Here is a 24,796-nt window from a genome sequence, read left to right on the forward strand (position 1 = left end):
AGTGTATCTGCTGGAGCTTGCCTTTGTTTGTTGCATCCCACAAGGGCTGTGCCTGGGGGTGCTAGAAAAATTATTGGCTCCAGCCACAGATGCTCCCGGTCCCTTATCAGGGCGTGGGATCCTTTAAGGAGCCTTTGGCTGCAGCCTTGGACCATGTTCAACGCTTTGGGCTGGAGGTGTCAGTGGGGCTGTGCTCATAAGGAAGGAGTCTCTCCCTTCCAAACCCCATTTTGAGCTGTGGTTTTGGTTTCCATGGTGACACTTCCTGTGGTAGAGAAAAGAGGTAGTGAATGCTGCACTGTGAGCGTGGCAAGCAGCTCCACTCCTTCTTTCTCTCCCAGCCGGGGATGCTCTGAAGGCCGGCTGCAGCCTCAGGGAGGGGCTGCTCCCAGCCTGATGGTCCTGGGTTTTAAAGTCTACCTGTGACAACTGCAGGAGAGGCATGCTGGGAAAACCCAAACATCTGGGTGTCCAAAATGGCCGAATGGTGAGTGAACATACTTCAGCTGCTACTGGGGGAAGGCAAGGCCAGCAGCCACAAAGGAGTGGCTTGTCTTCCTGATGAAAAGGGTTCCTTCCTAAAATCTGATCCTGGCATTTGGGGGCTCTTTCCTTCAGGGGGAAGCGTAAGCGAGTTGCAGCTTCTAGTGACCTTCCCTGGTTTTCATGCCTCCCCAAGCCATAGGTAGATTGGTGAGAGAGGGATTTAGCTCGGCTGTACTACTGCACCGGTAGGGACGCTGGGATGTTCTTGTGTGTGCTGCCTTGTGATCTTGCCCTTTTCTTTGTAAAGTATCTGAGAGAGGAAAGGCTCTTTCAAAGTAAAACTTTGGCAGCGGTTGCTTTGCTCTAGCTGGGGCATGTTTTTGCACGTTGAAGGGTTGCTGTGAAATCACAGTGCCTTTCAAACTCGCCAGGTTATACTGCACAATCTGCTGTGGAAACAGAACAGGCAGGCTTGAGTCTGTTATCAGGTTGCACAACCGAGCATGACTGGCAGCCACAAACAGAAAAGGAATGAATATAATGAAATGATTAGATGGATCGACCTCATGGAATGCAGGAGCCTCTCGCTGTCAGCAAAAGCTGCTGCAGGTTACGTTGACTTGTTCGGGGATTTTGTGCAACAATGACTCTTTTTAGAAGGAAATTACTCTAAATTAATCTCATGAAATCAAGTTCCTATTTGGAAAATGGTATAGTATTGCCTCTGGCTTTGCTAAATAGGAGGAAGCATGAACAATAATAATGTCTTCATAGGGTTTTCTTAACAGAAATCCTTCTGTGGACTCAGATCAAAATAAGAAGTTCTGTCATACAGTTTGTCCATGATCATTTAGCGTTCGGACAGATTCAGACCAGTTTTGGCAAGTGCAGCTTTGGGCTTCAATGAAAGTATAACTGCTTATGTTCTAGTTTATATTTCTTGGCAGTGACAAGGATAACCACTAGGCCTACCTACTTGAAAAATCTGGAAAAGCCACTCAATCTCGAAAAGGAGTTAGTATTTTCTGCATTTCTTCACTATTATCTAGTGGCAATTCAAACCTTTGCACTCTAGATACTAGTCTTGTCCCATCTATGCAACCTAATCATTTTTAGAATGATTAATGTGACCAGAAATATCTCAACAGAAATCTGACTATTAGGAGTCATGATAACTTGTGCAAATTCTGTCAGGAAGACTGGTAATAAACCTGAATGTTTAACTTTTTACCCTGGGTCAGGAGTGGTGGGGGACCTATGTCTCTAGTCTAGGTTTTGGGTAATCCTCTGCATAATATGGATTCTGTGTTCCTTCTATTTCTGTCTGCTCATGAGAATACATAGACAGTGACCAGTAAAAGAGGATTACTCAGAAACAAAATAAAGAAAAATCTATTGAAATAGCAGCTAAATGTTATTGTACAATACAAAAATAAAATAACATACCCAGAATGATTAAAGCATAGCAAATGAGGCAGTTCACCTTAAAGCAGGCGTCTCAAATTCCAGTCATCAGAAGTGCCACACGAGAATGACTTCATTTGCCCAACACGGAAGCCTTTTCATACAGTGATGCTAACATTTCTAATGAGTCAAAAATCAAAGATGTATTATCATGTATGTCATTAAAAATAAATACATTAAATTAAAAACAACTTTACCATAAAACAAATCTGCATTAGACATAGTGTAAAATAGCACCATTTCCTTTTATCTCTTAACTAGTAGTATTTTTTTTATTAAGGAGAAGCCTGTAGTTGGTTTTAATATTCAGCCAATATATAATCTTCTGTTCAAGATCAGATTCTACAGTTTAAGAAAGTCATCCTGGAGCTGCAAGAATCCTACTCTTCCCCCCACCCCCTGCCTCAGTCTTTTTCAGCTTGCCTTTTCTTGTCTGGCAAAGCCCTTTGTTCTTCCTTTGCACAAGCAGAGGGATCTTGCTTCTTTGTTCGCTGTCCTTGCCTGGCAAAAATACCCTAATGGCAGGACCAGCTGCCTCTTCCTTCTCTCCCTTGGACAATCATACCTTCCCAGCCTTTCTCTTCTGGTCAGGCCTCCCCTCCTCATGGCCCCTGCCCAGAGTCCCCATGGCAACCTTAAATGTAGCCTCTTTCATGGAGCACGAGAATAGGTGGAGGTTCCAAGAAGATGGTGTGAGAAATGCCAACTTCATGGGCCAGCTGAAGAGGACTCTTGTCACTGGGAGGCATGTGGTGTTGCCATGCTCCTAGGCCTGGAGTGGCTTTTCCTATGGCCCAGCCTGGGATCTTCACGGCCCTCAGCACCTTGGCCTTGCTTGGCAGCCATATATCGGTGTCTTCAAATAAAAGATGGTCACTGGGCACAAAACGTGATGGAAAGGTCACATATAAGGCACATGGAATGCAAGTTTGGGTCCCTGCTGGAGGTGATCATGGATGGAGATATATTAAAGATGCAGCTGATTATGTTAATGAAAAGTTTAAAGAGCTGTGGTGGCACAGTGGTTAGAACGCAGTACTGCAGGTCTGCTGATCACCGGCTGCCAGCAGTTCGGCAGTTTGATTCTCACCAGCTCAAGGCTGACTCAACCTTTCGTCCTTCCAATGTCGATAAATTGAGGACCCAGATTGTTGGGGGCAATAGTCTGACTGTGTAAATCACTTAGAGAGGGCTATAGAGCACTGTGAAGCGGTATATAAGTGCTGTTGCTATTGGTATTGCTATTAAATGATGAAAAAATGAACGATGTTACATCTTAAATTGACATAATATCAGTGTCGGCAGCTAACGTATACCAAATCCTGACCATAACAGAAATACATTAAAAATTAAAGTCATCTAGTTTCATCTGAATGCATCCAGTAAAAAAGACTCCATTTCCCCTCTACTTGACCTCAAATGTTTTTGTAGGAGAAAACAGAATAACTTCACAGTGGCTAGCATGCCAATTCTTTTATTCTGAACTTTTCCAAAGAAACCCTTGGTATCCTTTCTAAATTCAGCTAATGTGGCTTCCCTGACATCAGCGCTATGATTCAGAGCTGCCTATTTGTATTTTTTTTTTCCTGATCGGTCTCCTCTCCTCTCCTTTTTCTTTTTCCACATGTCCTTATTTGTTTTCAAACCATTAAAAACCCCTTTAGTTTAGCTTTTTCTACTTTCTTCAGTTCTGCTATTTTTAGCTCCTTTTCCTATTAAGTTCTCTGGCCACATGGGATGCTATTAAAATCCCATTTTAAAAAAAGTCCATGATACTCATTTGATATACCCAGTTTTAGTTTTGTTAAAATCAGGAATTCCAGCATGAGGTGGTCACCTTCTACCTTCTTATATTTCCTTAACTAATCAACCATTTTTCATTCTCTTGTACCCTTAGAATATAAAGGAGAAAGCTGTCAACAAAACAAGTGATGAATTTATCTCTGAAATGCATACTTTAAAAACAATAATCAAATGACTAATTCCAAAGAAATGACTGATGGATGACATTTGAAAAAGTTATCTTGTAAGGAAATAAGCACAAAAGCAACAGAAAGGAAACTTTCAATAATCCTGGTACAAGTAAAGAAATAAGCCAATTAAGAAATAATTAGAAATAATTTTCTGGTATAATAATTTATAATGATGCAAATTATAGGGACAATGCTTACTCATAATCAGAAATAAAGCTTCCTTTCAAATAGATATTTAAAATCAAACTACTATCAATTTCCCATTAAAGAAAAACTTTTTATGGCAAATTTTCAAGATGAGAGGAATAAAGGAACCCATTTTTTCTGCTTTTTAGTATCATTTCAATTGTTAAAATCCTTTTCTTCCTCAATTTAATTAGTTTTTATATTTTAATTAGGGCAAGGAACTCTCCCAGTGCTACAGTATCTTCCAAATTCCTCCCCCTCTTCCCCCCGCAAACCTTTGGCAGCTCTTCATGATATTTTCCTTCAGCTATCATCTATCTTCCATGAAATATGCGCAACTGAGAAAAAAGATCTTCATTATGATTTCTTTAAATCAGAGTTTCATTTTTTGCTTTAATAGGATTTGTTAATCATTCACAATCCACCCGATCCAAGAAAATGCACTCGGTTTAGTAATCTGCAACCTATGGCTTCATCCGTTGGCAAAACTAATATATTCTTTTGGTAGTTGCATGCGGGGAAGAAAGCAGAACATTTTGGAAGAAATACATAAAGAAAAATGTAGCGCTTCCCTCCTTCACTCATACACGTATAGTTTGTTCCTAAAGGAATATAGTACAGCCAATGACACACAGGGTTTTTTTTAATCCTTGTATTAAAGCTGTGGAACTGTAATCCTGGCCATAACCTGTCAAATTCTCACGGATTCTCTTTCAAACAAAAATCTCTAATATAAAAGAAAAAAAAATACTGCTTCTATCTAAGAGACTTTCCAAGCCATAGATTTCCTTATTAGAAATGTGTACCAAGGAGATGGAATATGGCATAGTCAGACTGTTCTTTGAGAGAACAGACGGTAGTCTTATATTTGCATCTGTATCTAGCTAACTAATATGTAAGATTATCTGATACTGGAAAAGAAACTATTATATGCATTTTGGATACCGCTGTTGGTGCAAAATGTGGCATCCAGACTGTCAATTCAGTTCTTTCAGGAATTGGGCTAGGATATTGCAAGAGCCAGCAGAATATGCTAATATGTGTGAGATTGATATTGACCTCAACACTATAGGCGTTTGTATGTGTTATTTTTTTTCTTCATTTTCTGTTTTTTTTTTACATTACCTACTTGGTAAACAAGCAGTCACATAAACAAAATATAATAAATAATAAATAAATAAAATAAGAGCAGGATATGATGGTGACATGATGCTTATGTTGACGGTTTTGCAGCAGGTGTCAATGACCTTCTGGGCACAGTTTTTAAGGTGTTTACTTTTATTCTTAGATAACTTGGGATCTGATTTAGTGAAGGGCCAGGTCTCTTGCTATGATCCTGTCTGATGACTTAAATCAGCAGGAATGGCCTTTTTGAAGTATCCTTTCTGTGGGAAGTTTGACTATCTGGTAGGCAGAAAAGGGTCTTCTCCTTTGAAAATTGTCTCTGAGAGAGGAGAATTTGGCCTCCACTGATTCAGTATTTTGAGAAATAACCAAAACACTTTATTTCATCAAGCTTTAAAAACTGTAATTGTTTTTATTTTGAATGTAATTTTAATTATCTTGTTTTATTGTAATATAAATGTATCTTGTTTTAGAAAGCCTGGGTGTAAATATCATAATGACAATGAGGAAAAAGATGATGCCTCATTTGAATTAATCTCTCTCTGACAACGTACTCTGACTGCTCTCGTCCTTCTTTTGCAGGGCCTGGCGGTATCCGATGGAGGTAGGTGGGACATGTGACTGGGTAATGCTATTTAGACTTTTGGAGACAGTGTGTAATAAAGGCCACAGGGTTTTGTTGGCTACTTGGAGATATGTTTGATAAGGAGGTTGCTAAACACAGTAACAGGGAATTAATTACCTGTTATACCACCTCATTATAGTTGAATATTGGCCCTTTGAACTACATAAAACAACTTTCAGGGATTAGATGCTAAAACAAATGTTTGACAAAACTATCCTAGGATGCTTGGCTGGAGAATAGACCCCTGGTTTTATACTGCCATTAGTAATAGGAAGCTATCAAGCTAGAAATTTGCTCTTCATGAATGGGCTGATGAGAATGAACAAACCAGCAATGATAGGAATAAACCAGACCTTTGCGCAATGTCATCGGGAAGAACAGGAATAAGGTTTCCCTTCTCTCTATTGTTCTGTTCAAAAATCACGGGTTTACCTGTAGAAAATCAGCTATCTGCAAACAGGTTTTGGGAGAAATGGAGCACCTTGTCATTTTTTCCTTTGTCTCCCTGGTTCCTTCAAGATGCTAATTCCTTGCTGCTATGAGCAGGAGGAACTGGTGATTTTTGAGCAGCTCCCTGGTAGATGGGAAACAAGGCATCATGCCTCTTGGAGATTCTGCTTAAAATCCCTGCTTTCCAAAAATGGGACATTAAGTATCTGCCCACAGCATCGCTAGTAAGAGAAATCACTCATGTACAAAGCTCTCGGGGTCACTGTCCCATAACCAATATTGAATTAAGAATGTACATGAAGTGAGCTGATGACATCCTGTTGGTCGGTTCAGATAGAAAAATGTTTTGGCTTACCCTGGTACTTCAATAATTGCCATTTTAGGCAGACCCAGATTCATACCATCTTCTTTCCAGATATGAGGCCTCTGAAAGACTTGAAACCTTTCTCTGCTTCACAGAGTTAAACAGCTCTGGCAGCCGGGGTAGTAATAACAGTGTGAACAGTCTGCCGTGCACTCAGAGTGTCCCTCCCTCCCTGGGACAATCCGTGGCTCGCTGGGCTGAGTCCTTTGAGACACTGCTACAGGATCAGCTTGGTGTTGCATACTTCACTGTGAGTTCCATATTACCTTTCTGTTTCCTTTGATTTTTCACTGCACCTTCTTCCATTTTTACTATTCTTTATTTTTATATTTCCTTTCCAAGATGGCGTGTATTTGGAGCTGTTTAGAGCTATGTGCTTTGTGCGGCCATATCTCTCCTCTCTAGTCCTTTTAACCTTAAAACAGATCTTCTCTCCTCTCTACTGGTTTGCTAGCAAGTAGAGCTGTTTACGGATGGCTATTTTGCTACCCAATAAAACTTACGTGATGATCTTGCACTTTGGGCAAAGATAAAAATTTGGCTTCGCTTAATGCTGCCTGAATCCTTTGATTTCCCCTTTAGCTTTCTAGAGTTCCGGATTATGATAATATTGCAACAGATAGCGAATTATCCCTCTCTTTCCAGGAATTCCTGAAAAAGGAATTTAGCGCTGAGAATGTATATTTTTGGCAAGCCTGTGAACAATTTCAGCAGATACCAGCTAGTAGCAGCCAAAAGGTGAGAGTTCTTTTAGAAGAAGACCAAATTTTGCATTGTGTGGACTTATTTTGTCTAAGAAAATATATGTAATTAGAATAAGTGTATTGGATACATTTGATCCTAATTTGAATTCTACAGAATATTCAACCTTTATCTTATTATGAGGTTTGGAATATAATTTATAAAATGAAGACTATGAACCTCATAAAACCAAATTCTGTGTATGATTTATAATTCCCTGATTTCACAAGAGACAGCAATGTGTCAAGGAATAATATAATGCCCCATGGTCTAAACTGCATAGAACAGAATTTTATATAAACAGCAAGCATAACGAGAAGGAGGAAGACAAGAGAAGAGTGATGATTATTTAATATGTTATTTAGGGAAATCATATTCTTTACCAAGAAAAAACCAAATTCTGTAAGATATATTCATTATTGAACCCTATTTGTTTTAGCTACATTTCCCCCTTTTCCTTATCATTGGGTGGATGCAGTGCAGAGTATTAATTTTCTTCCTTTTGTTATTGGAAATCCTACTTAGCTGGTCTTGGATTTAGATATATTATTATCCCCCCGCATTTCAAATTTATTGACATATCCATACGGGCACGAATCTCACCCTTTTTTGTTCTAAAGCATGGGGGAGATGAATGGAGGGAAGAAAGGAAGGAACTCTTGTTGAATTTTTCACCCAAATGAATAGCATTCGTATTTCTTTATTTTTTGCTAAGAACCATGGAAAGCACACTAACCTATGAAATGAATAGAGGGCCCAGATGGTTCTCTCCCTGTATTATGCACTTAAGGAGAAAATACAAGCAATGTTGATTACTGCAGCTGGTCTGGATATTTCTGTTCTTCGCTATTGTGATATTGTGATTCTCACTCCATGTATTCTCACTTCTTTGTAGCTGGCTCAGGAAGCTCGGAAGATCTATGATGAGTTTCTGTCAAGTCATTCAGTAAACGCAGTGAACATTGACAGACAAGCGTGGATTGGTGAAGAGATGTTGTCCACTCCCACTCCTAACATGTTTAATGTCCAGCAACTTCAGGTGAGAACAGTCCATGTCTGCCAACTAGTGATGTGCCAATATAAAAGACATGTTTATAAAAATAATAAAGACGGAATATAAACAAATTATATAGGTATGAGTAGTATAGTGGCATGAATTTGCTCCCCAATTAGTAATTAAGTACATTTCTGATTCAGAATATCGTGTTTCCGACTGGATGAAGCCACCTAAGTGCCAAGCTTTAGAGACACTAATGACCCTCAACTTTGCTTCTTTCAGATTTTCAACCTGATGAAATTTGACAGCTACGCACGTTTTGTCAAGTCTGCATTGTACCAAGCATGTGCAAAGGCAGAAAGCCAAGGGCAGCCCTTGCCAGAACTGAGATCCAGTTCTCAGACTGGCAGCTCACCTACCGAACATAGCAAGGTGGGAAGCCTTTACTTCCAGCCTAGAAGATAGCGTGATTTGGAGGGATTTGGGAATGCTGCTTAAGCAAGTCTCATAGATCTAGAGCTCTTACACTCTCTGGTTTTCTCTTAGAAAACAAAACTAAAGGCAGGAAAATCGCTACCGTTAGGAGTGGAGGCAGCTGGTAACCTGGCTGGGAGGAGCCCTCGGAGATCCTTCCGGAAAGGCGACCGGAGGGACCGTCCCTGGGGAGGTGAGTCCAAAGCTGAAAGTGGGAATACAGTTGAAGGAAGTGACAGAAGAGGACTGCTTAATGATTGGCCAAGTATTCTCCAAAGTCTTAACTCCTTGCTGATGCTCTGTCCTAGAGGAGAGAAATGGTGGTGAGGGGCCATCCCCCTGGCGTGACTCCCAAGGCTCTTTGAATTCCTCAGCTAGTCTGGACCTGGGCTTCCTATCTTATGCAACCAGTGGCTTGCAGGCGGAGGTGAGTGGTGTTTAGCTAGATTTTCAGCTGCAGCCTGCAAAAATATTCTCTGCTCTATTTGTTGCAATGTGGGCGCTTGGCTCTTGCTTCAACAGTATGCCATGCCTGTTACATCATAGGTTCTACCCAGCCCCCACACTCTGTCTATAATAGGCTATGACTGTGCTGTGTGGAGGAGTTCTCTACAAAGTAGAGATCTCTGCAATTGCTACTGAGAGCATGCTGGTATTTTCATGGCTGTATCCCCTCTCTGAGGCTGTTCTCAAGGTTGCCCTGCCTTGAAACTGTTGAAAAGGTGGTGGGAAAGCAGCCTTTCTCCTGAGCATCATGACCAATAAAATAAAAGTGGAGAATGAAATTATCCAGAAGAGAATACTGCTAGCAAAAGTCTAGAACCACCCAGGACCATGTGCTTAGAAAGGAGAGTGGAGTTTGGATAATGATACAGCTACACAATGGAAACCACTTTGTGCTCTTTGACACAGCATCTTCCCACTCTGTTTCTCAACCAAATCTCTCCACATCAGTTGGGAAGAGAGCTACTGATTGCTGATCTTGACATGCTGAAGGGGACATTGAGGTCACCATAAATCAGCCAGTGTTCCTTCCAGTTGACTATTAGTAGGTTGCAGATTGTATGTCATCATTCAGTCAATATTCTGAGCTATTGTTGCTCTTCCCATCATCAAATTCCTTTGTGCATGTACACCCAGACACACATACAGTACAGCCTCCCATGTCTCTAGACATGTTTTGTGCGTTCTGTTCCATTGCCCAAAATTCTGTGCTCCTATTATGAGGGGAAGTCTTCCTGGCTTCCCTGCTCACCCCCCTCCCCAAATGAAATGACAGGCTCTGAGTTTTCTACCGTCAAGGCCCCAATGAATGGAGTGGGGTGGGAGCAGTGACAAGAATTGGGTCAGCCTGGGCCTGAATGCTTCTGCTGTTATCACCACCATCATCTTTATCTTACATCGTTCTTTGTTAGCAATTTATTCTGTCACCCATTCACACCGTTTGTTTGCCCTCCCCCCCCAATGGGGCAAGTTAAAGAGGCAATTCTATGGCTGAAACTCCTGCTTTAGCCACTGATTTTTTTGCTGCTTGCTTACTCTGCTTCTTCCCTGAACCCCAGAAGGAATGGCAGAAAAAAAGGCTCTCCGTGTACTGTAATTTGGGAAGGAAAAAGAGAGTTAAGTCCAACCTTTGTTCCAGTCAAAAAAAAGCATAAACATGTTTTGGTGCAAGAAAGATGCTAACTTTGTTTTCCAAATGTATTGATTTTAAGTTAGTGAGACAAATCCAAAACTGTCTCTGGAAGGGCCAGAAATGCCAGGTAGAGCTTTATACAGTCAAAGTGTTTTCCAAATAAATATTTGCTCCTTGGTTGTGGGTGGTTATTTTTTTTTGAAGTATGTGTACCATGCAAATAAAGAATGAAACATTCTGCTCTCATCCCCATCTACCATAGCAGTAATAAGTTTGCCCACAGAGAGATACAGTTCTTGAAGTGGAAACCAAATGCTTCCCGCTGTCTAATAAACAGATTATCTGACAGATCTATGGTTTTACAGCAAATGACACAATAAGCTGAGCTGACAGAATTCTGGATGAATTACTTCAAACTGCTGGTGGAAAGAAAGGAGCATTTCAATTCTGTTCTCAAAACAGGAGGGAAATGTACATATTTGCATGAAGTGCAATTACCATGAGATTCACTGCTTCAAGATTCAGTGCCAGCTGCTGGCTTCCATGCTTTTATAAAGGGATTATATATGCTAGCTGGTACGAGGGCTCTCAGTATTGTTTTCAGTATTTACCATTGCTGAGGAATGATAGGAAATAGTTCATGCTTATTGAGTTCCTTCAAGCAATGTTATCGGTCATTATGTAAAGTGGGAATATCTGGACTTTTTTTTTTTTTTTTTGATATATCAGGCTTTCTATAATACTAGATGTTTTTCTTGATGTGAAAGTTTTCATCCCTATGTTGCTTCAGATCATCAAAAGTCCTACTATCATATCATTCTCCCTCTAAAGAGAAAGCAATTGTGACAAGAGTTTTGATTGATTATGTGCCATCAAATCATTGTCAGCTCTCAGCAACCATATAGATAGATTTTCTCCACAATAATCTGTTCCTAACTTGGTCTTTCAGGTCTTCCAACTGTACAGGAAGGGAGGCAGGGGAAAGCATATGTAATTTTTTTTAATTGCAGGATTGGATAAAAGTCTCATCAAGCTCACACCTATCATAAGTGCACACATCGATAGATCTACAATATTAATGAACTTTGAATTCAAGTAATTGTCTGTTATGGAGACTGAACTTTCAGGTTGAGACTGTTGTAGGTTAATAAATGAAGCCAAATGTGATAAGTTCTCTTCTCTACAGAACCACCGGAAGAGTCTGACGGAATCTGACAGCCAGAACCATCCCATTAAATATTGTTGCATCTATCTGCCTGATGGAACTGCATCACTGGCCCCAGTACGTTCTGGCCTCTCTATCCAGGAGATGCTAGCTGGAGTTTGTCAGCGTCGTGGTCTCAATTTACCTGATGTAAAGATCTACTTTGTGGGAAATGAAAAGGTAGGTCCAATTTGTTTTAGGCAAAAAGGAAGCATTATTGGAAGAACTGCACTTTAGAAACCTCCTAAAAGAAAGGGATTTTTTAAAGGTAAAATTTAGATTGGAGCACCTATAATCTCTCTCAATATGTACCAAGGTAACATTATAATTAAAGTTGTGAATTCAGACCTTATAAACAGAAAATCTACTGTAATTACAAATTCACTTTAAGCCTGTTTACTTGTAATCTCCATATACAATATTTATCTACTTTATCTAATTTAACTGAGCAGAAATTGGGCTTTGGGTGTAAATTTGGCTAATTCTCTGTCAGACTGAGAGTTCACTGTTGTTGGCTGAGCTTTCCCTGAAATTCTATATCTTAGTCCTATGCAGCAGGGCTAAGGAATATCGGACTCAGGTATTGTTCATCACAACTTTTAGTATGCTTCACCACTGGCCATACCAGTTGGGAGTACTAGGGTGTTTTATTCTATATACCCTGTTTCTCCAACAATATGGCCTCCCCCAATAGGAAGTCCCAGCATGTTTTATAGGCATGAAATGAAATTAAGCCCCTCCCCGCAAATTAAGGCCTATATTAAAACATGCGAAATGGGGAGAATGGTGGGGGGGCTTGCCATTAGGAAGTACTTTTGTTGCACACCCGGATATGGTGCTGCCTGCGTTGACCCCGATACGAAGTGCCCCACCAACGCCGAGGTCAACATCCAAGCCATCGCCGCCCGCCCGCCCGAAGATGCAGGGGGGGGGGGGAAAGTAAGTCACCCCCGAAAAGACGGCCTAGCCATTTCTTCAGGGCTCAAAAAAAAAATAAGACCCAGCCTTATTACATGAGAAACACGGTATTTTATATAACTGTTATTTCTATGTTCTATAGCTTCTAATTGCCTGGTTGGCTGGTGAAAATAGATCCCTGGTGTCCCCTTTAACTAGAGATAATAGTTATATTCTCTAAGTATCTATACAATAACACATATTGTTAACAAGCCAAAGAAATAAATATTCTTCAAATGAAAGAAGTTGAGTTCATTGTAGAACGTATCTTTTGTCTAGGCTTAAATTGGTATATAATTTCAGCATCCTTTAAATTCATACAGCTTTATTGTTTTTCCTCTTTGAAAGGGCTAGAGAAAAATATACTTATCTGGATATCTAAAGTTATAGTTCAGATATTCCTCAGCGCTGGCTGAGGAACTCTGGGAGTTGAAGTCCACAAGTCTTAAAGTTGCCAAGGTTGGAGACCTCTGCTCTAGTGCAAGAATCAGTTGTCACTTTTTCCAGCATGGTTGTAACTTCAAATGGTTGTTAAATGACCTAAAGTCATTTAACTAGGTCAAGGACTAGCTGTAATGAATTAATCTGTGGATAATCTATAGACTATCATATTGTACATTAGCAAGCATTTCTATGCATATTCCTTCATGAGTGTTCTTTCTTTGCAGTGTATTGATATTTCCATATTTCTTTGGCTTTTCACAGAAGCCGCTGGCCTTGAACCAGGACAGTTTAGTATTGATAGACCAGGAGGTGAAGCTGGAGACCAGAGTCAACTTTGAGTGAGTGTGATCTCTGAAGACTTCTTCTGCTCTGGGTTGGCTTTGCTTCATCTTTCTTAATACGAGGCTGTGAAGTCCTGCCCCAGAAGAATGACCCGTTTGTTTTTACAACACAGATATTAAAACAAACTCTTTTGCTGTTTGGGGGGCATGTTCAGTACAGCAGTTCAATAGTACTCATTATTGATTGTATGTGGCTGAACTAAAAGTGAGCTTAAGTTGCCTAGCCTTCACATTGGTACTGATAGTTGAGTAAGTAGACTTAGAGTCTTCTCTCACTGCTGAATTAAAGTGTTATTCACTTGATCTTGAATTGGCAAATAAATCAACAACCAACAACAACTCCACCCTGTATCCCTGGCATAAAATTTTCCATTTCCTTTGCCAATCTTTATCATACAGCTATTATTTCCGTTTTGGCTTGCCAACAAATAATCATGCCCCACTTTCGGGTGTGCAACGCATGTTAAGCAAAGTGGTTGCTTAATCACACAGGCTATGTGTGCCCTCCCATTCACTGAAGTCAGAAGGAATGCATCCATCAGTCACAACAGGGGAATGTGAGGTTGGCATTGGGATGGGGTTTCAGGATAAGGCAGATGTCGTGGCCTTCCTCTCTTCTTTACTGTGCCTGGCATACCAGGAGAGCAGGGGTCTGTTCTCCAACTTCCAAGTCCACTGAACAGCAAACAGACTTGCCAAGGCACATATGAATGAACCGGTGTTTCACAAGTAAGAAAATGCAGTCCTTTTAAAACCTAAAGCCACCTTGAGTCTGCTGCATTAGTGACATAGAAATTAAATAAATAGAGATAACCAGCCACCTCTCAACAATTTCCTCAAGGAAGAGCAGGGAAGAGAACAGTGGTACAGCAGAGTGCTTGGGGTCTGGAGGGAAGGGTTGTGCCCTCACCAACTTCACCTGGCCAATAGGCATCTCAGCTAAGAATAACTTCAGATGTCTCACATATGGGTTGAAGAGATGTTCCTGTTCATAAGAGTCGTGGCGGCACAATGGCTAGTATGTAGTATTGCAGGCTAATTGTGCCACATACCAGCAGTTCGATTTCGAGCAGCTCAAGGTTGACTCAGCCATCCATCCTTATGAGATCTTATTTTACCTTAGGAGGTAAAATGAGGACCCAGATTGTGGGGGGCAGTATGCTGACTCTGTAAACTGCTCAAAGAGTGCTGTAAAGCACTGTGAAACGGTATGTAAGTCTAAGTGCTATAGCTATAGCTATAATTTTAGTTGTGCGCAAATTGGAAAAAGCCTTTAGTGGTTGAAAGTTAACAGCACAGAGATGTGAGCATCTGTGAGATGCTATTTCTCCCTGGGTATGTGACCATCTTAGTATCAATGTCTATGCCACTATAAATAATTCAGAGCAGAAGTGATATTCAGCAGGTTCTGACCAGTTCTGGAAAACCGGTAGTGGAAATTTTGAGTAGTTCAGAGAGCAAATACCACCTCTGACTGGCCCCGCCCCCATCTATTCTCTGCCTCCCGAGTCCCACCTGATCGGCTGGGTCTTCTTTTGTTGCCCTGCACAGGAGAACGGAGCTGGAAAGCAGGTTAGTGGGGTGGGGAGGGAATGGGGATTTTGTAGTATCCTTCCCCCAGGAGTGGGGAGGGAATGGGAGATTTTACAGTATCCTTCACCTGCCACGCCCACCAAGCCACGGCCACAGAACCGGTAGTAAAAAATTTTGAATCCCACCACTGATTCAGAGCTCATAATTCATTTTGGTTGATCTACGGTTTATGAAGGTTTTTCTTCCTGTTGCATTCATATATATATTTCCCAAACTGCTTTCTCATTATTTGCCATGATCTCTAAATAGGCACGCAGAATTCAGGAAGGATTGAGGAGATGCAAAAGATGGCTGCAATTTGTCTATGACTTATGTAATGTGTTATACCCATTTAATATATTTATAGTGGTTTTTTTCCCCACTTTATGCTATCAAGCTGATGTTGACTCTTAGCAACCGCATAGATAATCTTTTTCTCCAGTATGATCTGTCCTCAACCCGATCCTTCTTTTTTACAGGCTGCACATTACACCTCTCAATAAGACAGTCTGCATTCTGGCAAAATCGACTAAAACATTGCAAGAAGCATTGCAGCCCATCTTGGAGAAATACAGTCTTGATATTAGACAAGTGTCACTCAAACGGGTAAGACCCTTCACGAAATAGGATGGGTAAATATAGGTAGTCCTAGATTTACAACGCAAATAAGGGCCCAAAATTTCTGCTGCTAAGCAAGACAGTTGTTAAGAGAGTTTTGCCCCATTTTGTGACCTTTCTTGCCCCGGTTGTTAAGTAAATCACTGCAGTTGTTAAGTTAACAACACCATTGTTAGGTGAATCTGGCTTCCCCATTGTCTTTGCTTGTCAGAAGATCCCAAATCACATGAATCACATGAATTTGGGAGACTGCAAATATGAGCCAGTTGCCAAGCACCTGAATTTTGATCACATGACCATGGGGTTACTACAGTCGTCAAAAGTGCGAAAAAGGGTCATAACTCGTAAGTCCCTTTTTTCAATACCGTTGTAACTTCAAACGGTCACTAAATGAACTGTGGTAAGTCGAGGACTACCTGTAGCATTTGACTTAGCTGGGATTTGTCAGTATGACATGGCTGCTTACTTCTGAATTTTCAGCTTGCTCCCAGTTGCACTCTGCCATTCTTGGTCTGCATTAGAGACTCTGCTTCCACTTTATGTATTTATTAAATTAAATCTATCTGCTGCCCATCTCGTCACAAGGTGATTTATCAAGAGCTATTTAGCTATGAAGCTAAAAAGGCCAATTCCTAGACTGGAGTTCTTGGTAGGCTTCTGTTTTGTTCTGTGGGTTAGAAGAAAATGGCCATTGTTCTCTTGGTCCATGCTTTTGAACGGAATGCCATTTCCTTGTGGATCTTCTGTTGAAAAGCAACGCCCACTCTAGCAGGGTATATCTACCTTACTGTTTGGGCCATCCATTTCTGGGAGGGTCTGCTCTTCTTCCTCCTCCTGGGCAATCCTGGCCTTCCCCCACCCCCCAAAGTTAACTTTGTTCTCTCCCTGCAGTCTGGTGGGCTCCAAACTTTGAAGTTGGAAGAGAAGGTTAGTGCAGTGGCAGCTCAGAAGCTGGTTCTAGATTCAGATACAGGTATGTAATGCTCAAAGGAATACAGCTGTTTATGCAGGATTGTAACTCCTAAGCCTGATTAATTCTATTGTAGAGAGAACTCTTTCCCCCTAGGGAGAATTATTTGAAGGTCTCTTCCCAAGCAGAGATGTCTACATATTCATTGTTGCTTTTTCTTTCCCATCATTGCTAGTGAATCAATGCTCTTATTTATTCACCATAAACAATGATTGAAATTTATTTAATTAACTAGTTTACTGAATTTTTTTGCTGCCCATTTCGCTCTGAAAAGTGACTCAGAGTGGCTGTTGTGATGCAAATTTTGTGCATTTTGCCCTATTAACCTGCTCAGTGTTGGATGCTGTGTGCATTTCTGGAGAAAATTAGGCACTGACCGCTTAACCTAAGCAGGTCAGTTGCTTTAAGCACATGAAGCATCTTTTCTGTGTGTGTCATACATCTGCCTACATGCTGGAATGTTTGCCATAAAGAATGTGGAAAGAAAAATTCTTGACATTTCTTTAAGAAAATTTATATAGCTTGCCCAATTCACTCTCAGTGATTCCGGTTGGCATACAAGCATAAATCCCATTACAAAAACGATGCAAGAAGCAACAGACCCCAGCCAATGGTGGAATTCAGCTGGTTTACACTGGTTCAGGTGAACCAGTTGTTAAATTACACTCCCCCCCACACACACTATCGAAGTGGATCCTGGCGCTGTGCTGCAATGGAGAAACGGGCAACGGAGTGGCCGGTGCGAGGGAAGAAGGTTGCTTTCCGTCTTTCTCCTCCTTGCTCCTGCTCCTACCCTTGTGCCAGCTGCTCCGTTGCCCGTTTCTCCATTGCAGTGCAGTGCCAGGATCCTCTTTGATAGCCGGGGGGGGGGGTGTAATTTAACAACCAATTCCCTCATGGTAAGGTTGGCTGTCGCTGGAAGCTTGTCCTGCATGTGCGGCAGAGCTGGAAGACAGGGATGGGCCACACCTCCCACAACAGCCAACCTGATCCTGGGCGAACCGATTGTTAAATTATTTGAATCCCACCACTGCCCCCAGCCCATTGGTCACAACAAGCAAGCCACTGGATGGTCTCCATATTGGATCCCTAGGCCCATTGGCAGAAACATGTCTTTAGGACCTTGTGAAAGAATGTCAAGGTTGGGACCAATCTTATTTTTGCAGGGATAATGTTCCACAGGAAGGGAGCCGCCCCAGAGAAGTCCCTTCTTCTTGGTCCTACCAGATGGATCTCCTTAGGAGAAGAAGACCTGTCTCCCTGTTCTGGTGGGTTGGGTTCTCCTCCTCCTCCACCCTCTTCTCTCTTCCACGTTCACTTCAACAACCCCCAGTCTCACATGGTAGACCACAGAAGGTGCTACCTGCTTTACCTGATAGAAAACAAGATAGTTTATAAAATGTGTGTTTATAAAAGCTGAACGGAAGGAAGAGGGAATGTGATGGAATATGGTAGACCTGCTGAATGGGTTCCTACAAGGGGGCCTTGGCAGAATAAAAATGTTAACTCCGCTTTTATTTCCTTGCCCCCTACCTGGTACTCACAATTTTCCTAGACTCGGATATGCTGGCATACACAGTATTTCCTTCTGCTGACCGGTGCTGTCCTTTAAGGCATAGATCAGCATCTCTCATGCAGCCACCTATCTTTCCTCCAGAAATTCTAACATCCATCTCTTTTATTGCAGAAGTGAAACCTGTCGTGGTAGCAGATGCTACTTGTGAGCAGTTTGAGGTGAGCAGTGGTCATGAAAGCAATAACACTTGATTGAGTTGCTTCGTACTTCAAGGGAAATCTTGGTTCTTCCATAAACTTTTAAAATGCATCACTGCATATACTTTTTTTTTTATTCCTTCTCTAGCTTTCTTCCTGATAATGATGATTGTGCAGATAATTGTTTTATTTCCCCCCCCCCAAAAAAATGTGGATGCCATACATTTATTGTGAATGGTCACAGGCTAGGAATAATGTTACTCTTCCCTTTGTGATATGCTATGCCTAGGTTATAGTTGTGACCTGTGTTTAAATGGATCATTTTCTGAGGCTGGCCTTTTCCCGCTATGGTTCTAGGATGACAGTACTGTGGAGACAGACTCTAAAAGTGACCAACTGCCAGCGATGTCCTGTCCTTTTACCAAACCCATCAAGGGCAACCAGAACCGCCACACGTATGATATGGAAGGTAAAGCATTTCTGTCTCCACTTGCAACCTAATAAAGTTGAGGTCAAGGGGATGCTGTTTATAAATGAGTGTGTGTGTGTGTGTATGTGTGTGTGTGTGTCTGTCTGTCTTACCAGTGTTAACTCCTGGGCCTGGCCTTAGCAATTTTCTTGATAAGTTTTTTTTTCAGAAGTGGCTTGCCATTGCTTGCTTCCCAAAGTTGAGGGCCTAGGGACACCCAGTTGGTTTTGAGCCTATGGCAGGACTGGAACTCAGAAGCTCCCAGTTTGTAATCTAATGTCTTAACCACTAGTTCTCTAGAACAGGGGTCGCCAACCTTTTGGACCTCAGGGACCACCAAACTCATAATTTTAGATCCCAGGGACCACTAACCGGTTCTGTGGGTGTGGCCTAATTTGTGGGTGTGGCTTGGTGGTCATGTGACTGGCTGGGCATGGCTTGTATGTAAATATTATAAATATTTATATAAATATTGAATTTTTTATAAAAAAGAGCAACTTTTACCCCAAATCAGGCAAAGTAGGCAGATTGAGTTGCTCACAGAATCACAGATTCATTCAGAGATCTATCTATTTGCCATTGGCTAGCTCAGTCTGTCACATAAAATTTGCTTGCAAGCAAACTCACAAAATTAAGTCACAACACACCATGCATGTAAATATTAATTTTTTTATTTAAAAAAGAGCAACTTTTACCCAAAATCAGGCAAAGCAGGCAGACTGAGTTGCTCACAGAATCATTCAGTGATCTATCTATCTGCCATCATCTAGCTCAGTCTCTCAAATTTGCTTGCCATGAGTCTGCACTGAATTTGCTTGCAAGCAAACCTTCAGTCCTAAGGGAGGTTCGGCTGTGCTGAGCTGAAGATCTAAAGACTAGCTAGAAAGCAAGAAATCCAACCATTTCCTGCTTCCTAGCTAATCTAAATCTCCCGGCACAGCAGAACAGCTGATGGTCAGAAAAAAGAAAAATAGCAATTTAGCAGGCAAGTTCACCGAGTAAGGAGTGAGTAGGCGGGGAGGGTTTCCGCAGACCATGTGGGCCGCGCAGCCTTGTGTTTCTGCGCAGCCTGGATTAATTGCTTTGTGGGGGTGCTCTGGGAGTGAGATTTCTCTGTGGCCCATCAAAATTTTCTCATGGCCCACCAGTTGGCAACCGCTGCTCTAGAAGATTCGTAACTCTAGGAAATTAAACAGAACCAAGCCATGCTAATTTGGATATATATCTTTATAAATTATAGTTATTGGCAGCAAATTAACAAAGTGTAAAGATGTGGAGCACTTTAGTTTGGAAAGCAAGAATAGAAGGAATCTGGTCATAGTAGTAACAGATAACAGATAATCAGAGTTGGAAGGAACCTTATAGGTTACCTAGTCCAACCCCCCGCACAAGCAGGAAACCCTACACCATTTCTGACAAATAATAGTTTGGGAATTTAAATTGGAATTTAAACCTACATCTCCCCGATTCAAGTTCAATGCTATCCAGTACATCACATTGCCTACTCAGAAATAGATGGCAGAAAGGCAGGGAAGAAATGGAAAGAAAACTGGAGGTGTCACACAGATGAAATTGCTTTGTCCCAAAGGTACTATTGGCATACAAGTTAGCATTCCCCCCCCTTTTAATATGCAACATTTATTAAACACAATTAATTATGTGCCATCAAGTCAGTGTCAACTCTTAGCAACCATATAGATAGCTTTTCTCCAGGATAACTTGGTTCTTCAGGTTTTCTAATGGTGGATTTATCGCCAGTATATCTAGTCTATCCACTGTGCTATTAGTTGTGCTCTTCTCTTTCCTGCTTCCTTTCCTAGCATTAGAGTTTTCTCCACAGATTCAAGTCTTTGCACAATGTGTTCTAAATAGGCTAATTTAAGACTGGTTATTGTACTTCGAGTGAACACTCTGGATTATTTTTTTTTGACAAGTCAATTTATTTGTTTTTGTTTTTTGGGGGTCATCCATGGTGCAGTATTCTCAGGAGTTTTCTCCAACATCACATTTCAGAACTGTTAATATTCTGTCTATCCTGCTTCTCCAAAGTCCAACTTTTCTTGCCATAAAGGGTCATGAGGAATACCATTGCCTGCACTGGTCTACACTTTGTTCCTCTTGACACATCATAGCATCTGAATAATTTTTCTAAGGCCTGTGTGGCTATTTTACTAAGTGCTAATTTGTGGCATACTGTGTTTTTTTGACTGCTTGGTCCTTTAGTGTTGATAGTCAATCCTAAAAAATATAAGGTATCTGCTACTTCAATATTGCATTTTTATTGTCAGTTCTAAGGCTGATTAATTTGGTCTTCTTTATATTTAGTCTTAGTCCCATTTTTCACTGATTTTTATTCCTAGAGTTTGCAAATTCTTTGTATTTTTGGCTATCAGAGTAATGTCATCAGCATAGTGCAGGCTACTGCTGCTTCTTCCTCCAGTTTTAAAATCACATCTTCCAGTTTCTCCTAATAGACACCGAACATATAGGTTGAATAAATAAGAAAAGAGTATATACAGCATTGTCTCACTCTTTGCCTACCTGGAACCAGTTTATTTCACCACATACTGGCCGTCCCTCTCAAACAAGGGACTCTGGGTGGCAAACAATCATAAAACAATTAAGAAATAGGTAAGTTTAAAAAAAAACAATCCAGTTAACAATTAAAAAAGAACAGAGATGTTTTGGAATTTATTTATTTATTAGATTTATAACCAAGCATCTCCTCCACCTTTTGGCAGTAATACAGTCTTATTTGATTTCTATGTTGTCCATCTGTTGATATCCATGTGTGAAAGTGTCATTTTGGTTGTTTGAGGACTGTGTTGGCAATGAAGACATCATGGAAGTGGCAGAAATTGATAGGTCACACCCCTGTTTCTTTTTGGTTTCCTGACGTTCTCTAATGTTTTCCTCCATAATTATTTCCAACTCTGGCCTTCCGCTTTCCAATCAAAAGCAGCCCATCTTGCTTACATATCCTGTTAATTTCAGACTGACTTGATCATAAAACTCATCAATCTCCTCTCTCCATCTGCATCAGTAATTGTCACATTAAAGAGTGGCTTGGAAAGTCTAATTGATATTATTCAATTGTTGACTACATTATAGTCAAGTACAGGTCATTCTTAGTTAACAGCTACTCATTCAGCAACTTTCTGAATTTGCAACAGCACAGAACGAATGATACTTAATAAGTGATCTTTGGAGCCATCACAGCATCCCACAGTCACATGTTTATCATTGGCAACCTTCTTCGTTGGCTTCCAACAAGCAACGTCAATGGGGAGGCTGGCAGGAGGTCTCAAAAGGTGATCCCGTGGCATCCTTGCTGATAAAACTGTGGTGATTCACTTAGCAATGGCAACTGGGAGTGCTGGAATTGCTGTTGCTAAGCAAAGCAGTTAGATGATGTCACATTTTGTATTCATGACAGTAAGCAACAGCAAATTCTGGTTCCAACTGCCATCGGTAATTGAAGACTACCTGTACTATTCTTGCTGTGTCTCTTCTCGCTATAAAAAAAAAATGTGGTTCCTTCTTTGTTTTTCATGTCCTGTATAGTAAGCTGTATGATCTTCTGACTGAAAGTATGAATCTCGACATCTGAATTCATTGATTCCAAAGATATTTGGAATTTGTAGTTGTTTCATTTGATCTTTCACTGTGTTGAGCTTTCCTAGGTTCGTGCTTCTGATGTACCATGTTCCCACTAACTCTGCCCTTGCAGCTTTGGATTTTCATACCTATATGGCAAAGCAAACAAAAAAGATGTCCCAAGGGGTTTTAGTCTAGCCACATCATAAACACAATTAGTATTCCGAAAGTTGAGCAGCCTTTCCACAGTAAGATGTTGAGTGCCATTTGACCTGAAGGGCCATCATCCAACACCTTTATCTTCAATTTTATATATCAGCATGTTTTTCTTGGTAAAATACAGCAGAGATTTACTATTTTAGTTGCCTCACATAATATGAATGGGCATCTACTAAAGTGATCATCAGCCTCCAGTATCCTTTTATATTGCTGCCCCCCCCCCCAATATAGGTGCCTGCTAGTTTACCTGGGATGATCTTCATGCCATGGGTGACCCTGCTGGGAGTTTACACATACTTTCCCAATACTCTTTGCTCATCTTTCCCAGGAACGCTTCCTTGCCATAGTGAGGCAATACAGTAGGAGGTGTGGGTGGATTAAATATAATTACATAACAAAAATTATGCAAGGGCCTGTTGGATCAAGAATATAGGCTCTATCACTGGTCTCAGTGTCTGGGTATATACGCGTGAAGTTGCAAGCCTGTGTTGTTGGTATTGTTTTCTCCTGTGTTTCATTCTTCCCCTTGCAACCGATGCCCCCTTTCATGTGGAGTGCTTGCCAGGTGCATAATTTGCAAACCAAGTTGCAATAGCTAAGCCATGGGTATCTAGGATTTAAAATATCTTCTTTAAGAGTCCAAGAGCTCTGTGAGAGTTTTCGCATCCTCTTCAAGATTCCTTTAGGGAAACTAAGACTACTAAAGGCTTATATAATTAATACAAGCAAGTTGAAAGAGAAAAATATTGCTGTTTGTAGAGTGACAGTATGAAGAATGGCTGGGTCTCAGGTGGCTCTCCAGATGTTATTCAATTCCAGATCCCATCAGCCTGGTTCATGAGGAATGATTTGAGTTGCAGACCAACACATCCTGAGAGCACTCAGCCCCACAACCATGGTATTACAATTTTTTTTAGATACATTGAAGTATTTCTTCTCCCCTAGGGCTAATGGAACTGCTGAATCGTGCACAGAGCTGCAGGGTCAATGACCAGCGTGGGCTACTGTCCAAGGAGGATCTAATACTGCCCGATTTCCTTCAGGTGCCTAAACAAGGTGGTGTCACCTGCACAAGCCATCCCTCATCCAGCCCTGAGAATTGCACCCTCAAGGCAGAAGAGGCTGCCACCTCTCAGCGTCAATCCCAGGTGCAGTCACAACCCCAGGTTTCTCCTTCACCACTACAAATACCAACTTCGTCATCGTCAGCTGCTGCTGGGAAATCTGACCTGTGATCTACTCCATGAGAAACCCAGCCCACCCTAGGCCCCCAATTTTATGTTTTTTTGCCATGAAGCCAGGCTTTTCCTGTTCGGTATCTGTCGTAGTAACATGATCTCACAGACTTGTCTCCTTGGTCTAGGTTGAAGCCTGGCTAGACGCCATCATCTAGCTCTTGGGACTCTCAGGCGGTCTTCAGGAATGGACATGTATGCTCCTAATGTTCTGACCGACTTTCACTAACTGCCCATGCTGGCTGGGCAGCAGAGTGCCAGTATTACCTACTTGCTGTACCAAACTATTGTACGGTGTTGCTCTATGTCGTGAAACAACTGCCATTATGGCTGCTCCAGTGACAACTACAACCCCGTGGCTAGTGGTGATGCTGCCTGTATATAGTTTGTAATTTTCGGTCTCTGTAAAATGTAAAATACACTACTGATTAAGTCCTCAGTTTTTATTTTGGGGTCCATGGGTTTCAGTTGGTGGTGGAAGGCGTGGCAAGGTTTGGCATGAACACATAAACCCACAAGGCAGACACACATTTCTTGTTCAGTTGTGAGGACAGAAGCTTTGAGGAATCCATGCTTCCTCTTGAAACAACAGAGTGCCCAATTAGCATTAGCATATGCTTCCAAATTCATATTTTGTTAATACATGTGATCCCCATCTACCAAGTTTAAGATGGCCTGGGTATAACAGAATTGGAAGGGACCTTGGAGGTCTTCTAGTCTAGCCCCCTGCTCAGGCAGGAAACCACCATTTCAGACAAATGGTTGTCCAATATCTTCTTTAAAAACTTCCCGTGTCAGAGCATCCAAAGGTAAGCTTTGCTTTTTAAGACTTGCAGCTTATTCCTCCTGAAACATACACAAGCATCTCCCTTCAATCTTGATTCAGGATATGGAAGGAGTTATGACTAATCATGTTAAAAACCATTTTCGATACTG

General features: G+C 41.2%; 1 protein-coding gene across 1 annotated transcript; it reads left to right on the forward strand.

The window, feature by feature from the left end:
- On the forward strand, nt 1-24,299 carry RGS14 (regulator of G protein signaling 14). Its single transcript, XM_026673372.2, has 15 exons — nt 1-487; nt 5,817-5,838; nt 6,769-6,923; nt 7,319-7,411; nt 8,310-8,453; nt 8,694-8,843; nt 8,958-9,078; nt 9,194-9,312; nt 11,708-11,905; nt 13,388-13,464; nt 15,519-15,645; nt 16,549-16,630; nt 18,315-18,361; nt 18,698-18,809; nt 23,571-24,299. The coding sequence occupies exons 1-15, from the start codon at nt 443-445 to the stop codon at nt 23,858-23,860; spliced, it is 1,782 nt and encodes a 593-aa protein (XP_026529157.2). The 5' UTR covers nt 1-442; the 3' UTR covers nt 23,861-24,299.
- The last annotated feature ends 497 nt before the right edge of the window (nt 24,300-24,796 follow it).

Source organism: Notechis scutatus, chromosome 2, assembly GCF_049901735.1.
Source record: "Notechis scutatus isolate UNSWTSFEM ecotype Mainland chromosome 2, rNotScu1.2, whole genome shotgun sequence".
In the NCBI taxonomy this organism is placed as follows: domain Eukaryota; kingdom Metazoa; phylum Chordata; class Lepidosauria; order Squamata; family Elapidae; genus Notechis; species Notechis scutatus.